The 19,884-nt window shown below is 33.3% G+C and overlaps 1 protein-coding gene across 1 annotated transcript in view; it reads right to left on the bottom strand.

The window, feature by feature from the left end:
- The window catches only part of CAPZA2 (capping protein (actin filament) muscle Z-line, alpha 2), a gene marked incomplete at its 5' end in the record, with an annotated part of 28,852 nt that extends 9,613 nt beyond the window's left edge, over nt 1-19,239 (bottom strand). The window contains 5 exons of the mRNA XM_010831229.1: nt 2,006-2,085; nt 3,528-3,734; nt 8,074-8,137; nt 13,797-13,848; nt 19,062-19,239. Of these exons, the coding sequence (XP_010829531.1) occupies nt 2,006-2,085; nt 3,528-3,734; nt 8,074-8,137; nt 13,797-13,848; nt 19,062-19,239 (581 nt within the window). The remainder of the gene's footprint in view (nt 1-2,005; nt 2,086-3,527; nt 3,735-8,073; nt 8,138-13,796; nt 13,849-19,061) is intronic.
- Nucleotides 19,240-19,884: the final 645 nt, after the last annotated feature.

The following is a 19,884-nucleotide window of genomic DNA, read 5'->3' as shown; positions in this document are numbered from 1 at the left end:
CCAAAGGCATTACTATATAGTAACAGTATATTGCAATGTGTAGACAGTACCCTTTCATCAATGGAGTGAACAGTCAAGATTTCTTAGCCTTTGATTATAGTCTTCCCTTCTCTTCTATTAATGCTTTAATTACAAATGTGAATTTATTCAACAACCATTTATTAAGCCCCCAATACTGCTGGACATCAGCAAAACAGTAGAGACCAAGAAAAGAATGTCTCTAGTGAAATCTAAGAAATGTCCATGACTAGAATCTTTTGATTTTTATTCTATCTGTATCTGATGTGAACTGAAGTAATATCATTGTACCAAAATATTTAGATTTTAGTGAGGATATTGCAATATGTGACGTCTAGTACTTTGGAATGTCATATAAAATTATCTTTTCCAAAAAGTGGAAGTGATTTTAGCTTCAATAATATAATGTTCACAGCAGTTTAGAAAACAATTTAGATATGTGAAGTGAAACATATACGCTGACACAAACTATTTCTGAAAACAGTAAATTTACTGTATTTATAAACTAGTAACTTTACTATAACATCTCTCAATATATTTTAAACTAAAACTAAGTAATGAGTCCAAATCTCAACAAGATTGATTTCATTGTAAGTATCCTGGCACAAACAGCATAAATTAATAGCAATTTTGTGAAGATTTATTTCTTAAGATACTGGTAAATCAATGTGACAAGTTTTTAGGCCTAAAATGGACAAAATACATTTATATTAAGGCCATACAAGTAAGTTAATACAACAGAACTTTTAGGAAACTTCAGCTTGTCAAGAAGGCATATATCTACAAATTGAATGGATTTTTCTTTAGTGATAAGGGATCTGCTTTCCTCCAAATGTTCCTGTAACCTTACATTTATTTCTGTGATGGTTAAGCAGTAGAGCAACCTTGGACCATAGATAAAACTAGTCCACAGGGGTTACTGATACATGCTATTTAACATACCACTAACCAACTCAGCTAACAAGTCAAAGACTAAAATATTTCAGGTAAATATTATAACCATACTTAATCTGAAAGGCTTAGCATGTAGTATCAAAAAATGGGGATAAGAGTAAAGATTTCATTCAATTCTGAACTTACAAAGTCTTGGAGAGCCACAGAATTTTATAATAGGAGAGATCTCAGAAATAGGATCGTCTAAGAATAAAAAGGCCCAACAACTTGATTAATAAAGGTCTAATATGAATAGGACTTCCTGGTGGCTCAGACGGTAAAGCGTCTGCCGATAATGCAGGAGACCCAGGTTTGATCCCTGGGTCGGGAAGATCCTCTGAAGAAGGAAATGGCAACACACTCCAGTATTCTTGCCTGGGAAATCTTATGGACGGAGGTGCCTGGTAGGCTACAGTCCATGGAGTTGCAAAGAGTCGGACATGACTGAGTAACTTCACTTTCACTTTCAAGATGAGTAGGGAAAACCAGTATTTTGGAGAGCTGGACTTTTACAAGGCATAATCAAATGATTTGTACAAAAATTATAAGGCATGATTGTAATTTGCCTCACTGTACAAAACATGTCATTATTTCCTCATATTGGCCAACCAGACATAAAACAATCCATATGAAAACATCTACTTCAGAGTCATTAAAGTTCACACACAAAAATGATCATCCTTCATTTTATTAAGTATATCTGTCTTCTTCCCCAATGTTAAGTCTCATTCAGCAACAACCCCTTCTCAGAATGAACATATAGGTCTGCCAACTGGTCTGCTCATAGGCACACATGTTCCCTTAGAATGCTGCTTGCTAGTCTAAAAAATACTCCCTCTCCCACCTTTTTTTCACTGTCAACAGATTTACTGCTACCTTTAAATGGTTGGGTGGATTATAGAGCAGGTATTTCTCTCATATCAAAAGGCTGAAGTTTCATACTGTACTGTTCTTCGTCAATCATACACAAACAAGGTATAGGCCCAATCAATAAAGCAAGACCTACAAAGAATATAAGCAATGTAATAATTCCCCAAAACAAAATTTAACTTACCAAAAGTTTTTTGCTTGAAACTGATGGCTTTCTATGCATGCAATAATGGTTTGCTGTCCATCTATTTTTTTACCATATACCTTATTGGTAAAGAAAATAAACACAAGAGTGAATTTAGGGCCACAGAATGTCCAATTTTAAATATCTACAAAATATTGAAAACTGTATAGAATTGTGGCAAGAACTATAAAAGAATACAAAGTAGGTCATCACTCCAATATAGTAGCTAGGAAAACAAGTACTTATACATCGAATCACAGATTCTTAGTGAATCATAAAATAGTTCACAATTGATGAAGTACAACTTATTGGGAAAAAACTAACTGTACTCTCATATGTTCAAAAACATTTCACAATCTCGGGGTTGTCATTTCTCTAGACATTTAAAATAAAAAAGTACTGAAACAGAAGTGAGAAAGTTATTTTACTTATAACTGAGAAAGTTCACTAAGAGAATGCCTGTAATGGGTTGATGTTTTAATATTTCATCTCTTGCCAACTGTTTTAAAAGTAATGAATAATTTGTGTCTTTCAATCCCCTGGGGACAAGTGAGGACTCTTAACCATACTACCTTATCCTTGAGTTATTCTTCCAAAAGAATCCTAGTCAACACGCTTGTAACTGAAAGAACCTGTATGGTATTTCAGGTCATGGTGCTATACTTTTCAAATAATTACTGAGACTTAGATACTTAAGAGAACCATATGAATTTCTGTCCTAACCCAGCATCTTCTAAGAGTGAAATGGGGTGGCTATTGTTATAATAACAAAGTTGGGACAGAAGGTATAAACCAAGATGTACAATCTTCTTAGATTGGTAGGCAGAGGCCAGGTTCACAGAGCCTTGAAAGACATGTCCAGAAGTCTGGACTCTTTCCGAAGTGCAATGCAAAATCCTTGAAGAATTTTAAGCAGGAGATTTTTATAATTTGATTTGCATTTCAGAAGATCACTGGTTATGGAGAAGATCATGGAAGCACAAATGTAGGGGACTAAAAAGAATACTAGGTACAATTTTATGAAAGAAAAAAAAGTACTTCTACTTTCTATCATATTTTATCCTGAAAATAAAAACTAGGTTAAATCTATGAAAAAAAAACCACATTAAAAATTTAAGAAATTTGGTTATAAAGCACACAAGGAGAAGATTTCACTTCCAGTAATTTTATTTGTTTAAGATCTTGTAATTTAATGAAAAGAAGTCTGCTGTAAACTGATGGAGATGAGTCATGAACATGAGATTAAAGAATCTCATCATATCATGTTCCTCTAACCAATGTATGAGAAATTACTACTTGGATTTAATTCAAGGTACAACCATTTTCCCATTTTTAATGATTACAATAGATTTACTATCTAAAGTTTCTTTAGAAAACTAGTAAACATTCTCAGAAGTATTTACTTCAAAAAAATAGTTACTAAATGTCTATTCTGTAAGTTACTATAAATTTCAAGATATTACGAAAACACTTGTCATATTTACATAGGACAAAAGAGAAAAGTGCACACTGGGTGACTCACAGTGCAGACTCCATTCGGATAATGTTCTTTTACATAAGCTCGTAGAGCAGTTTCTACTGAAGTTCTCCATGATTCAATTGCATTTTCTGCTTCATATGGTCTTGGATCAGTTGCTTCCTTTCTTAAGTGATCAAATTTGAAAGAGATTCTGTTTTTTGGATCCAAAAACTTTCCATTTCCCAGGTCACCATGTTCTGTTATCAGTACCTTCGATGACGCAAAGAATTGTGGGAAAAAAAATTTTTTTTAATAGTACTTAAATACTGTCATACTAATATACATTCCTTAAGCTTTTTCTTTACAACTATAAAATAATTCTACTCCAAGCAATTGACCTAATCATATGGCATAACTAAAATACTTCAAATGATTAGACTATAAAGATAGTGAGGGTGGTCTTATTCAGTTTACATCAGTGGATCTCATTTTCTCCCAGTGTAACACCCAGCTACCCAGATGGGGGAAAAACTTCATCTTCTAACATCCTGCTGGAGTCAGGTTTGGTTTGGTTTTGGAGACCTATAAACAGGTTACTATTATTATTATCAGTCTCCAGTTCCTCAATACTAAGGAAACGGTAATAATCTTTAATGAGGCTACAAAGGAATGATTTTAATCCAGTTAGAATTCTCTTCAGTGTGTCTTACATTACTCGTGGGGCCACAATTTCACCTACTGCTAAGTGCCTGCTGCTTGTTTTTAGTAAGCTAATCATGACAGTTCTTTTCAATTGACTTCTGAATTAAAAAAAAAAAGTAATTTCTTCATTTATGTATATATTTCTTCATACATGCATAAATTTGATATTTTATACTTTGTTTTTAAAAATTTCACTTTCTTTCCCATGCAACTCTCCCAATATTTGACTCCATACCTATATCAGGACTCCCCCATCCCTCTGAAGTAAATTATGCAAACATAGGAGGTACCCTTTTAAATTTTTTCTAGTCATGTTATTCTACAGATACACATAAATACATACACATACATACATCGAGGGGTTTTATTTGGTCACTGTTCTTTGAAAATGGAATGAAAATGCACACATACTTTTCTGCATGGGGTTCTTTTCAACATCAATGCCTTATAGAAATCCTTCAAAGTCAACTGGTAAACTGCTCACCATTCTTTTAAATGGTTGCATACTATTCCTTGATACGGATTCAACATAATTTATTCTGCCATTCCACTATGCTGGACCATCTTTTTATTTCCAGGTTGTTTTCTTTTTTGGGGGGAGGATCAAGCACATTAAAAATGTTGAAGTATTATAGGATATATATTCTAACATGCTAATGTTTCTATTTCCACTGGATGCTTCTGTTTCTCTTAGATTCTCAGCAGTGAGAACAGTAGGTAAAGTTTGTATATTTTTAATTTTTAACACATAATTAGATTGCTTTCTGAAAATGGCTGTGATAATCTACATTTCTAAGAACAATAAATGAGATGTTTCCCTTCATATTATCACCATCAACAAGCACAGAGTTCTTATCTTCAGTCTGATGAGCATAAAATATATCTCATTACTTTAATTATATTTCTCTGGCTAAGTCTAAATATCTCCAAGTTTGTGGACCAATTTTTCTTCAGTCGAATACCTTTTAATATTTTTCATCTGAGTGGTTTTTTCTTATTAACTTGTAAGTTTCCTTTATTTACGGTGATTTGTTTTATTCTACAGTTAAAATAATTGATATGCAGCAAAATGCCCATCTTTTCTTTTACAGTTTCTGGGTTTCCAGTCTTAAGATGGTTTCCCTTGCCCTTAAACTACACATGTAGATGCTTTCCTCCAAAAATTCTAGTCATTTTACAAATTTTTAATCCACTTGATGTTCATTTGTATACACTGTATGTGACAGAGGACCGGCTTAACTACATGGTATACATAGTTGATAGAAATCAGTTGTACCGAATACCCTTTATTATATACCTGTCCAAATTATAACCTTGTCATGTATAAAAATATTCATATAATTCTGAACTTGATATGCTGCTCTCCTGAACTGTTTGTCTACACAATATCACTCTGATACGACTTTACACTGGCTGTAAAGCATTTTCTGCTACCAAACAATACAACTGTCTCTCGCCACTTTAAAAACCATTTTTCTAAGTGTTTTTTCAAGCATGGTTTTCATATAAAGTTTGTGAAAATTTTGACCAATGAAAAAAACTATCAGGATTCGAATCAAATTGCATTAAATTCATATTTTAGTTTTTATATAATTTAACTTTCTGCTTTAAAATAGAATTCACTATGCTTTTCCATTTGCTCAGAAACTATTTTATGTTTTTCAAGAAGATATCCATCACTTTCTTCACAATCCCATGCACTTCCTGTTAAGGTTTATGTTTAGTATTTGTTGTTTGGTCACTAAGTCATGTCTGACTCTTTGCAACCCCATGGACTGTAGCCCACAAGGCCTCTCTATCCATGGGACTCCCCAGTCAAGAATACTGGAGTGGGTTATTTCCTCCTCCAGGGGATCTTCCCAACTCAGGGATCAAACCCATGTCTCCTGAATTGGTAGGCAGATTCTTTACCGCTCAGCCACCAGTGAAGCCCCGTGTTCAGTATTACCACTATTTAAAATGAAACCTTTCCCCCTTCAATTATTTCTAGTGTAAAGTCCCTACTTGCCACAATAGGGGAAAGTTAATGCATTTTATATACTTACCTTAAATTCAGCCATCTCACAAAATTCTTTTAAGTCTAATAGGTTCTTTTGGTTGGGAGGTTAATTTATGGGAGTTTCTCACTACTTCTAAATACAAAAATCATGTCACCTAGGAGTTCTCTCTGCTTCAAAAGCTTTAAGAGTTCTCATTCTCTTGTCTTATTTGCGACCCTCCCATTTATGATACATAATAATGGTAACAAGTTGACATATCTAGTTTTCTATTTTAACTAAAATCACATTAGTGTTTGTAATTTACTACCGTTTTTTGTTAAACAGTCTATTATATTTAAGAGGGTCTCTTCTACCTCTGTTTTACATAGGGTTTTTGTAATGAGGATTAGCTGCTGGATTTTTCAAACCCCTTTTCACCGTCCTTTGATATATCATAAGACTTGTTGGCTAATTGATAGAGCCATATATTGTCTTGGAACCACTCCTACTTTTCATAATAAATTCCATTTCGTCTTGGCATATCATTCTTCTGATATACTTCTGGATTCTATTTGTCAATATTTAAAAAGTTCTGAAATCTACAGTCATATGTCATATGAGAGATTAGTGTAGTGCGCTTTTTTGTTTTATATTTATTAGGTTTAAGTATTAAAATTATGATAGGTTCATAAAATGAATTTGAGAGCTACCCAACATTTTAAAAATATGCACTCCCTGGATCTAGCAAATCTTTTAGGGATTTACCTTAACAAAATGATGGTCCGTGTGCTCAGAGGTATAATGAGGTTCAGCACAGTACTGTTTATAACAGTTAAAAAAAAAGTGAACCCAAAATCTCCCAAGGGGGAAAAAAATTAACAGCTTTATAAAATGAAACCCACTATAAGCCTCTTATACACATGTGTGCATTTACACATATGCATAAATCTATTTGTCTTCCTATCTACCTATCCAGATTTACTTTTTCCCTTCAGTTATAAGTCATCTTCTGTTTAGTCTCTCTTTTTTCCCTGTAACTACATAACCAGGGGACCACATATTACATAATGCCAAATGCAAGCTTTAATTAGCCACTGAGACTGTTACTACTTTCTGTTGTGTTTTATCTATGAGCTCCTTCTTCTTATCTTTTATACAAATTGTGTCTCATATAAGCATAATATGAATACAACTACTGTTCAATTGACTTCCCTGGTGGCTCAGACGGTAAAGCGTTTGTCTACAATGCAGGAGACCTGGGTTTGATCCCTGGGTCGGGAAGATCCCCTGGAGAAGGAAATGGCAATCCACTCCAGTACTATTGCCTGGAAATCCCATGAACAGAGGAGCCTGGTAGGCTACAGTCCATGGGGTCACAAAGAGTCGGACACGACTGAGCAGCCTCACTTTCACTGTTCAATTATTAGTAACTTTAAACCAAAAAATGAAAAATAAGAATGCTAGTGACTTTTTGTGGCTCTTCTTTGCTTAGCGATTCCAACTTGCACTTTGGAAAGAAAGGATTTAATAATTACTAAATACTAAGTTACTCACATGAACAACTGCAGAATTCCAAAGTAACCAAATTATGACATAAATCTTACTAATATATATTCTAGATTTTGGATTAACATAGGATTGATATTTTCCCTATAAAAAACAATAAGGTAGATTTAAAGCAATTATCTTACAAAAGCTTAAAATAATTACATTTGAGTATTTTTAAAAGGGACTTTTTGCTAACAGCATTATTGGTCTCAACAAAAGAAACTACATTTTCAATTATTTTGCCCCTAATTGGCTATGGTTAAAATAAACACTTAAAAATTTTTTTTAAACATACCACCTTACAATTCTTGCAGGATACATTAACCATTATAAGTGAAATAAAGAATAGCGGATCCTGTGTTTATATGAAACATACATACCTGATCTTCATAACCTTCAATTTTTACTGGGGTAAACTGGTCCAAGTTATATTGTGCAAATGCACTAAAAAAGAAAAAAGTCGGTTATTTAAAATTATGTATTTAATGCTCTTAAAAAAATCACAAGCAATTCACTTGTCAATAAAAGTCTCCTGCACTGCGCATGACAAGTTAAATAAAACTGTAATTCTCCACTATTGATCTTATATTAGGTATATATTATATAGATACAGCTTTATAAAAACTGATGAATGACATCCAGCTTTCAATATTTAGCTAGTATAGGCTCACTTATCACATCCACAAAAAGACGGGTTTGAACTAGATGAATTCCAAAGTTCCTTCTAGTTCAGAAAACACTCCATTTACCCACTCATCATCCATGCAAATATTTAGGTGTTAAGCACTCTATTAGACACACTGAAACCAGTAATTTCTCTGCCCCTACAGCCCAATCACCCATTTCTAAGTCACCTGTTCCTGTAGTTAAGATATTTTTATGCCCTTTACTATGAGTCACTCATATCTTTTACTTTTCACCATGTATTTTCACTAATTTCTTTTATCTATTATTCAAATTCTGTTCATTATTTAAATGCAGCTCAAAACCATCTCTCTAAATAGAAATTTTAAATTTCTTCCTTTGGGCTCCAAAGGCCTTTGATATTGGGCTCCAATATGCCTCTATACTTTCTTCAGTTGGCTAGAAACTGAACATGTCTGACTCCCCACTGAGAAATCCCTAAGAGGTTTATTTGTCTCATCATCACAGTAAAGTCTGGTATTCACACATCTGTTAGTTAAAAGGCTATTTCTGGATATTTCAAAGTTTTCTAGATTTAGGAGTACCAAGTCTTAAGTATGCCTAATTTTACTATGAAATATACTGAATTTATGCCTTTTAGCAAAGATGTCCAATTAAAACCACTTTTTAAGAAAACCCATGTTTTTTCCCCCTTACAAAAAGACAGAAATTTCTCAAAACTAAATTTAAAAAAAATTAAGAGTTAAAGCAATAGGAAAAAGGCAGAAGGTGGGAAACAAGTACAGAGAAAGAGATTGCTTATATTAAAGAAATTCAATATCAAAAAATGAAATTGAAGCAGCAACAGGACTATGGCTATGCACTTACTCTGATGAAACTGCCGCTAGGCTACATTCTAAATGTTTTTATAATGCTTTCCAAACTTATGTTATATAGCTCTGGACAGTCTCAAGGACAGGTGATACATTCACTTTTGAGGATGAAACCAGGTTTGGAGATACTTCAAAAGTAATTCAGAATCAAGGGAACAATGAGGTGGGGGTAACACGATATTTGTTTGAAAATTTTTTCATAGGACAGTATAAATCAGAGTAATATAGTTCTAAAGTCAATCAATGATTTAAAGTGTATTTCTGTACTTTACAGATAACCTCAGAAATCTGCAAAATGAATTTGAATAAACACCTTTGAGAAATTCTATACAAAGATTACAAATGAAGTCAACAAGAAGAATCAATACTTTCTCTCCTTATTCATCTAGTTAGCAATCATTTACTGCAACTATAACCACACACAAGAAAAACTGACGTTTCTACTCAAAGTTTTGATGTTTTTTGAAGTCATAAACATCTTGTTTTTATCACTAGGTACTGATTTCCTCAAAGACTAATCTTAAAAAATTAGAATATCAGGCATTTAATGTATATACCTCTTAAAACATGGACCAGGACATCCTGTCCCTGAAATTTGGTTTATAACAGAAGAAAAATATAGCTCACATTCCAAGGAAATTCAATTTATTTAAAAGTAACAAACATCACATAAATACTCCTTTGGATAAATAAAATTTCAATGCTTTCATCATACTTTATTCAAATGTATGACTATTTCATACCACTTATATAATTATGAATATTTTTGTGACCTTCATTAAACTTTATTCTGCACAGGAAAAACTTCTTTCAACAAATCAAGTTTCTTATTTCCTTAACTTAAAAAAAATTCACTAATTTTTGCACCTACATTAAACAACCCACATTTATTTACCACAGAAAACTCAAGAGGAAACAATTATTCTGAGAAGTACTATTGTTAACAGGTCATGAACAATGTACATTTCCTTTACTTTTTTAAGACTTTTGTCAACATGCTATATGCTATAAGAAAGAAAATAAATTTTACTTGGATATATAATTTAAAAGGTTTAAAGAACTTAGGAATAAGAGAGGCCATTCACTCAGAAACTAATAACTGAAGTCAAAGATATCAAGTAAACTGATTTCTATTAAGCACGTCAATCATTAACAGGGGTGGAAGCAACCCAAATGTCCACTGACAGGTGAATGGAAAAACAAAATGTTCATCCATTTTTTTATCCACAAAACACACACACAGCAAGTGTTAAAAAGGAAGGATGTTTTAACATGCTCCAACACAGGAGAACTTTGAAGACATTCTGTTAACTAGAATAAACCAGTTACAAAAGAACAAATACCGTATGATTCCAGTTATAAGAGGTATCTGGGGAAATCAAATTCATACAGAAAATAGAATATAATTCCCAGGAGCTAAGAGGAGGGGAGAATGGGAAATTGTAGAGTTTCAATTTGAGAAAAATTTAAAAAAAGTTCTGGAAATGGATGGTGGTGATGGTTATACAAAATGTGTATGTACTTAATGTCAAAGAACTGTGTGCTTAAAAAACATTAAAAAGTTAAACTTTATATTAGGTATATTTTTCCCACAATAAAAAATAATATATAAACATTGCTATTGAAAGATAACAGGGCATAAAAGACCCCTAACAGCTAGTACAATCTTGAGAATGAGGAATAGAGCTGGAAGAATCATGCTTTCATATTCCAGAGTTATACAACTGGGTTGATCAAAAGGTTTGTTTGGGTTTTTCCATAAGATGTTAAGGAAAAACACAAATGAACCTTTGGGCCAATCTAATTCAAAGCTACAGTAATCAAAACAGTATGGTGCTGACACAAAACAGACATACAGATCAATGGAACAGAGGAGAGAACCCAGAAATAAATCCACATACTTATGTTCAATTAATCTATGACAAAAAAGGCAAGAAATTCAATGGAGAAAAGACAGTCTCTTCAGAAAGTGGTGTGGGAAAACTGGACAGCGACATGGAAAACAATAAAATCTGAACATTCTCTAATACCATATATGAAAATAAACTCTACCAGCCCCAACTGTAAGACTGGAAATCATAAAACGCCTAGAGGAAAACATAGACAACACTCTTTGATATACATCGCAACTAGTTTTCGATCCATCTCCTAAAGCAAAGTAAATAAAAGGAACCTAATTAAACTTAAAACGTTTTGCACAGCACAGGAAACCATCAACAAAACAAAAAGACAAAATAATGAACAGGAAAAAATATTTGCAAATGATATATAACTGATAAGGAATTAATATCCAGAATATATAAAAAGTTGATACAAATCACAATTAAAAAAAACAAACCACCTGATTAAAAAATAGGCAGAAGAACTGAATAGACCTTCTTCCAAAGAGGACATACAGAAGATCAACAGGCAAATGAAAAAATGTTCAACATTACTAATCATTAGGGAAATGTAAATCAAAACCAAAGTGAGATATCACTTCACACCTGTCAGAACGGCTAGTATCCAAAAGAACATAAATAACAAATGCTAGAAAGGATGTGGAGAAAAGGGAACCCCCCTACACTGTTGGTGGGAGTGTAAATCGGTGTAACCACAGTGAAGAACAATATGGAGCTTTCTCAAAAAACTAAAAACAGAACTGCTTTATGACCCAGCAATTCCAGTCCTTCGTTTATATTGGAAGAAAACGAAAAAACTACTTCAAAAGGATACTTGCACCTCAATGTTCATAGCAGAATTATTTACAATTGCCAAGATATGGAAGCAATCTAAGTGTCCACCAACAGATGAATGGATAAAGAAGTAGGTAAATATGTACTATGGGATACTACACAGCCATAAAAAATACTGAATTTTTGCCACTTCCAACATCGGTGGACATGGAGAGCATTTATGCTAAGTGAAATAAGTCAGAGGGAAACAAGTATTGTATGGTATCACTTATATGTATAATCTAAAAATAGGACAAACTAGTGAATATAACAAAAAAGAAACAGACTCACAGATATGGAGAACAAACTAGTGGTTATTAGTGGGGAGAGTGAAAGGGGGTAGGGCAAGAAAAGGGCAGGGGATTAAGAAGCACAAACTATTATGTATAAAATAAATAAGCTACAAGGATGTATTGTACAACAGGGAATATAGTCAGCATTCTGTAGTAATCACTCATGGACTATAGTTTTAAAAAGCTGTGAATTATTATGCTGTACACCTATAACATATGTAATATTATATATCAACTATACTTCAATTTAAAAAGTGGGGAAAAGATAATAGGAATTTAGATCAGAAATGTCTAGAAGTCTGTTGAACCTCCACCTTCATTAGAATTAACTCTAAAAAGCAAATTTATTTGATAAAGCCTTCAAACATTACAAAAAAAAAAATTAGAACAAAATTTCCCCATTAGTCAAGATTTCACATTCTGGTAGTATTCTAAGATGAAAGTAGGTGGCTGTATGGATACTGAACACTTTGTAAGGCATCTTAAAGTTTAATTTCATCATTTTGCAATGAGTAAAGAAGTTAGTTAAAATATGGGTCCACAGGCCTTATTCAAGAAAGTGAGAGAAGAAAAGAAAACAAATTATCTCTCTGAAATCTTAAGATAGTTGTGACAAGTCATGATTGTGGTCACTGGTCCAAAGATGACATACTAAGATTTAGAACTGCTTAGTGATTCTTTGGAGAAGGCGATGGCACCCCACTCCAGTACTCTTGCCTGGAAAATCCCATGGATGGAGGAGCCTGGTGGGCTACAGTCCACGAGGTTGCGAAGAGTCGGACACGACTGAGCGTCTTCACTTTTACTTTTCACTTTTATGCACTGGAGAAGGAAATGGCAACCCACTCCACTGTTCTTGCCTGGAGAATCCCAGGGTCGGGGGAGCCTGGTGGGCTGCCGTCAGTGGGGTCGCACAGAGTCGGATACAACTGAAGCGATTTACCAGCAGCAGCAGCAGTGATTCTTTGAATCACTCACAAATCTAGTAAATACTTATTAAGTAAGCATTTGTCAGATACTGTGTTAGGTATTTATGGACAAATAAGTTCCTAACCCTCAAAAATCTAGTTTTTAAATTGGAGTACAGTTGATCTGTAATATTTCAGGTGTACAGCAAAGTGATTCAGTAATACAAACATATACATTCTTTTTCAGATTCTTTCCCACTACAGGTTATGATAAGATATTGACTATAGATCCCTGTGTTATATGGTAGTCGGTCCTTCTCAAATATCTATTAGGATCAAGCATTTAATAAAAAGTTAAGCTTGCATAAAATTGAAAGTATCACGATTTCAAAAATCAAAGTTTCTAAAATAATTTTATCCAACTGTGCAAATGTCAAAATGTAGTATTAAGTATTGGTATTAAGTATATAAGTCACACACAATGAATACAGAGTTTCATGTATAAGTCGTGTCTCTATATTCCTCTGTGGTCAAAATATTTCTCTTCTAATCTAGTACATATATATGAACTTGATGTACATGTATCTGTTTCATGGATTAGTACCTAAAAATCCCTTTAAAAGTCTTTCCCATGTCACTTTAATTATGTTAATATAATACATAATACTTACTGGGCTGCTCCTTCCCTGAGAAGATTATCATTATTAAGTAGTAACCGAACATCTGCAAAACAAACATTATGTTTTCAGTATTACTATTTTCCTATACTTGAAATTTCTATGGACTGAATTTATTTTAGTCATGTATTAGCCTCCTAAACACCCCCCAAAATATGTACAGAAGATCAAAATATTACTGTGATGACCAAAATAACCACGGAAACACATCATGGTGTTAATAAGAAAAGAAAAGATTTTGGAAAGGAAATAGGAGATGGAATGAAAAAAAATGTGTTATTTCAAATGCAGGCAGACTGAGACTGTAACCAGCTATACCTGTAACTTTCTTCTTTGTGTCTCCAAAGAATAAAGTGAAGATAAGCTACACCAAAAAGATGATGTGAACAGATCTGCAAAAGATTGAGGACTATGCCTCTTAGTGTGACAATACTATCATGAATCTCAAAGGAATCTGCTTTATGGAAAAAGTGATTAAAACAAGAAACAGCTTGTGAACACAGTACAGATGTAGGCTTTTTGTTTCTCAAACATTCTCATATTCAACAACAGATGAATGTGTTTAGTGGGATATGGATAACTACTTTACTTGAGTAATCTCATTTTGTTTGTTGGTTCTTAACTTTGTCCTAATTTTAGACTCAACTATGCAGACATGTATCTATTAATCGTTAAAACAAAACTAAAACTAAAACTTTTAGTTGGGAAAAAAAAAAAAAATCACAAAATTTCACCAGAAACCAAACAAAATTCTATTCTAGTCTTGGTATATTTTCTTTCATTATTTTCCCTACACACTTGGCTATTGTACATAATTGCTATCATAAAATATACATATAACAAAGTATCCTAATTTTTTCATTAAATGAAAATAACACAAATAACTTAAGAAATTAAGTGTTAAATACAACACAGACAATAGTTCTTATAAATAGTGTAAAATTGGGCTTCTAGTAGATATAATGTAGATATGCATTCATCAACATGGAAATAAATATACAATAAACAGGAAAGAGAAAACTCATCATGTATAGTACTACACTTATGTAATGTTATATACATGAGTATGAACTGAGAAACGTTTTAAGTATTTTATTCAAACAGTGAAGAAGAAAGGGTAGAATTCTGTGTGATTCTAGATTCTCTTCTGCACTTTAGAAATTTTAGAATGACTACGAATCAATAAAAATATAAAGTTATTCCAAAGGAAAAAATACTGCCTATTCACATACCTCTTTTCAGCAGTAGGTCACAATTAAAAAAAAAAAAAAACTCTTTGACTAACCACTAATATAAATCCAATTTAATTTCTAAATTAACTGATTTTAAACAATGGAAGCTTCTGCCTAAAAAACTAAAACAAAGATATTCACAAAGTAAACTGGCAATTCTACTTGACACATATGATTCCTGTATCTTCAGTATTTAAAGCACAAGCATTAACAGTGGTTTTGCACAGTAGTGTCTCTTCTCCCATTTAAATCGGAAAATAATTTAAAAGCAGAATCTATTGATCCTGTTATCTTTACTCTGGAAAAAAAAAGTTCAAACTTTTATCATATGTAGAATACAATGAAAGAAACAGAGAAGAATTTGAATAAAATAAAAACTACTCTTAAGGGATGTGGTTTGGTGGGAGTCTAAAAAAACAAAGAACAGTATACATTTCAGAGCTCCTGCCCAGATAACACATCAGTTCCAGAAAACTAAGACCAAAAATCTATGTGGGGAAACAGCATTTGGGAAGCACTAATTTGACAAGATTATGACTCTGCATTTCTAATCTTTGTGGAGTCCATGAAATTATTCTGATGTTAATGTTATCAACAAAAATAGCATAAAAATAATCAAATGCATACAAGATTTTTTTTCCCTTCAAATATTTAATTCCTTTTGTTTCTTTTTCCATTGGTTAGGGGTTTATTACAAACCTTCTACTAAATAGGTACACTTGATTAAATCATTGGCCATTTGTGTTAAGTTCCAATCTTTTTTTTTGGGGGGGTAATAAATTTTATTTATTTTTTTTAATTTTATTTTTTTTTAAACTTTACAATATTGTATTAGTTTTGCCAAATATCGAAATGAATCCGCCACAGGTATACCTGTGTTCCCCAACCTGAACCCTCCTCCCTCCTCCCTCCCCATACCCTCCCTCTGGGTCCCAGTGCACCAGCCCCAAGCATCCAGTATCATGCATTTAATTCCTTTTTAACACTAATATACTCTTTCAGTTAAAACCTACATATCTTGTATCTCCCACTTCCATTCCACAGCCCCAGCCTAGGCCTACTGAATGGCTTATCCTGAATGCCAAAATCTACTGGACCTCAACACAGAATGTATTAACTCAACATTAATTTCCAATGAGACTTACAAAAGCAATTTCTAGGACTCATATATTCTTCAAGGGTCTTTCTGATGAATACATTTGTAAGGCATTTAACTCAAAACAGTACGTGAAAAACTTCTCTCAGAATTATAATTTTTCTTGACTCTGTAAATTGTACAGGAGTTTGGGAGCCACTGACTTTAGTGCAATTTCCCCCTTATCAAGCTAAATGCCAATTTTGACCCAAGGGAAAAGAGACTCTGTCTTCTTTAATGTCCCAACCATCAAACATATTAATGGGTATTTAGATTAAAAAGGCTGAATATTAAAACAGAATTTAAGCCCTACAGGAAACAAGTATTTTTGAATTCTCCCCAGCTTCCCAACTTATTGCTTCAGATTTTATAGTTATCTTGAAAGGGAGAATATTTTAACTTTCAGATTTTTCACAATATAGACTACCATTCTTCCTGAGTGTAGCTCAGTGGTTAAATTTTTAAATGCGTAACAACTGCCATATGTAACTCTATGTACTAAATCATACATTAATACAGTTTGTGGATAATTTAGGGGATTTTTCTAGGGTATTTTAGGATTTGAAATGGTTGAGCTATTTCAAATTCTAAAAGATGATGTTGTTAAAGGGCTGCATTCAATATGACAGCAAATTTGAAAACTTAGCAGTGGCCACAAGACTGGAAAAGGTCAGTTTTCATTCCAATCTCAAAGAAGGACAATGCCAAAAAATGCTCTAACTACCACACAATTGCACTCATTTCACATGCCAGCAAGGTCATGCTCAAAATCCTCCAAGCAAGGCTTCAATAGTACGTGAACTGAGAACTTCCGGATATACGAGCTGGATTTAGAAAAAGAAGAGGAACCAGAGAACAAATTGTCAACACCTGCTGGTTCACAGAAAAAGCAAGGAAATTCCAGAGAAACATCCATCTACTTCTGTTTCACTGACTAAGCTAACGCCTTTGACTGTGTGGATCACAACAAACTGTGAAAAATTCTTAAAGACATGAGAGTACCAGATCATCATATCTGTCTCCTGAGAAGCCTGTATGCAGGACAAGAGGCAAAAGTTAGAACCGGACATGAATAATGCACTGGTTCAAAATTGGGAAAGGAGTATATAATGGCTGTATATTGTCACCCTGTTTGCAGAGTACATCATGTGAAAGGCCGCGTTGGATGAAGCACAAGCTGGAATCAAGATTGCCAAGAGAAGTATCAATAATCTCAGATATGCAAATACCACCACCCTTACGGCAGAAAGCAAAGAGGAACTAAAGAGCCTCTTGATGAAGGTGAAAGAGGAGAGTGAAAAAGCTGACTTAAAACTGAACATTCAAAAAATGAAGATCATGGCATCTGGTCCCATCGCTTCATGGCAAACAGATGGGCAAACAATGGAAACAGTGACAGACTTTATTTTCTTGGGCTCCAAAATCACCACACATGGTGACTGCAGCCATGAAATTAAAAGACGCCTGGCTTCATGGAAGAAAACCTATGAAAAACCTGAGAGCATGTTAAAAAGCAGAGACATCACTTTGCTGACAAAGGTCTATATAGTCAAAGCTATGGTTTTTCCAGCAGACATGTATGGATGTGAGAGTTAGACATAAAGAAGGTGGTGTTGATGCTTTCGAATTGTGGTGTTTGATAAGACTCGAGAGTCCCTTGAACTGCAAGGAGATCAAAGCAGTCAATCCTAAAGGAAATCAATCCTGAATATTCACTGGAGGGACTGATGCTGAAGTTGAAGCTCCAATACTTTGGTCACTGATGTGAAGACCTGACTCACTGGAAAACACCCTGATGCTAGGAAAGACTGAAGGCAAGAGAAGGGGATGACAGAGGATGAGATGGTTGGATGGCATCACCAACTCAAAGGACATGAGTTTGAGCAATCTCCGGGAGATGGTGAAGGAAAATGGAAGCCTGGCTGTGCTGTAGTCCATGGGGTTGCAAAGAGTTGAACACAACTGATTGACTGCACAACAGCAACAATTTTTGCCTCATTTTTTGACTTTCAAAACTGATCTTTTCTGAGGTGAGATTCCATTATATCTTATACTATGAATGAAAATGAATGATTAAACTTCTTAAAAAAACAGGTTTAAATAGCTTACTGTGGAGTAGAATGGCTAAAAAATGAAACTGAATAACCCATTTAAGACCATAGTAAAGGCCAAATATTTGAAGTAGAAGTAACACATTTTTTAAAGTACTTATGGCAGCTTATTCTCAAAACTGTTTTTAAAAAGTTTTGTATAAAGATCACTACAAGCCATTTTCTGCATGACCGTTTCAATGTTTCAACCACATTGTTCTTACTGTTAAAAAGGAAGTATTTTAGAGTTTTTACAGCAACCAGGAGACTATGTTATATTTAAATTTCTCATCTATGGGTGAACAATTATAAAACTGTTCGCCATATAGTGTGAGGTTTACAGAAAGGCATACTGGTAACTGATTTATGAGCTATAACTTAAACAACAAATTTTTTTACATGTGATGTCATTTTCTAAGCAGGTGAAACAGGCATGGTGAAACAGTGTTTCTCCCTTTCTTGGCTGTTCTTATTTATCTACTAAGCTTTTCTTTAAAAGAAATACAAAAAATGCATCTCACAATTCCAAAGAATAGTTAAATTAAAATCTTCTTGTCTTTTTAAATGATTTAATGTTATTCTTTTAGAGGATTAAAATTTATCAGGTACAATAATCGTATGTCATAAATATATTATATTGTAGACCTTACATAATGCAGACTGACAAACATTTTCATTGCAATTCAGAAAATACAGATTTTTCTACCCATTCTCTTTAGCTTAGATACTGGTTATGTAATTTATTCTTTAAAGAATGAGTACTGGATACATCAAGCCTTACTGTTATGAATTAAACACTCACCATTAAACACTTCATTAAATTCTCCAGGAGGAGCATGAATGATGAACTTGGCTGCTATGCGCACCTGAAACAGAAATGAAGATATAAATGTTCTATAGCATAAGCCTCTGCTAAAACAACCAAAGAACCATGTGGAATTATACTGCTTCAAAATTCTATTGAAAATGGCTTTAAGATTTTAAAGACTGACTTTTTTTTCACTCAAACACCCTAAAGTTATTACTCTTTTAATTATTTAATATAATCACAATGCATAAGCTGAATGCAGATAAACTATACATATAACTAATGCATTTAAGGATTCAAAGCTGCCTACATAGAAAGATTTTCTTATAAGCAAATTTTTCTTTTAAACTAAAATGGAAAAAAATGACCCACCAAGAAAATTTATATGTATGAAGAATTAAGAAACATTTAGGTACAACAACAAAAAATATATGCACGTGTCTATACATGTATATATACAGATGTGCTTATCTATAAAGTCTATCTATAAAGATAGACTATAGATAGACTTTATATCTATAAATAGACTAGTCTATTTATTTATAGACTATCTATAAATAGATAGTCTATAAATTTATCTATCTATAAATTAGTAAAAAGAAGAATGTAGAGAGGAAGAAAGCATAAATTCAAAATGCTCTGAACATGACACCTGACTGAATCTTGGGAAATTTTAGCTCAAAAATAAGTGAGAGACAAATATCAATAGGTATGAAACTGAAATCTGAAACTGTTAGTCACTCAGTTGTGTCCAACTCTTTGTGACCCCATGGACTATAGCCTGCCAGGCTCCTCTGTCTGTGGCCTTCTCCACGAA

This window comes from Bison bison, unplaced genomic scaffold, assembly GCF_000754665.1.
Source record: "Bison bison bison isolate TAMUID 2011002044 unplaced genomic scaffold, Bison_UMD1.0 scf7180017864525, whole genome shotgun sequence".
Lineage (NCBI taxonomy): Eukaryota > Metazoa > Chordata > Mammalia > Artiodactyla > Bovidae > Bison > Bison bison.
This window is presented reverse-complemented; position numbering and strand designations above follow the sequence as displayed.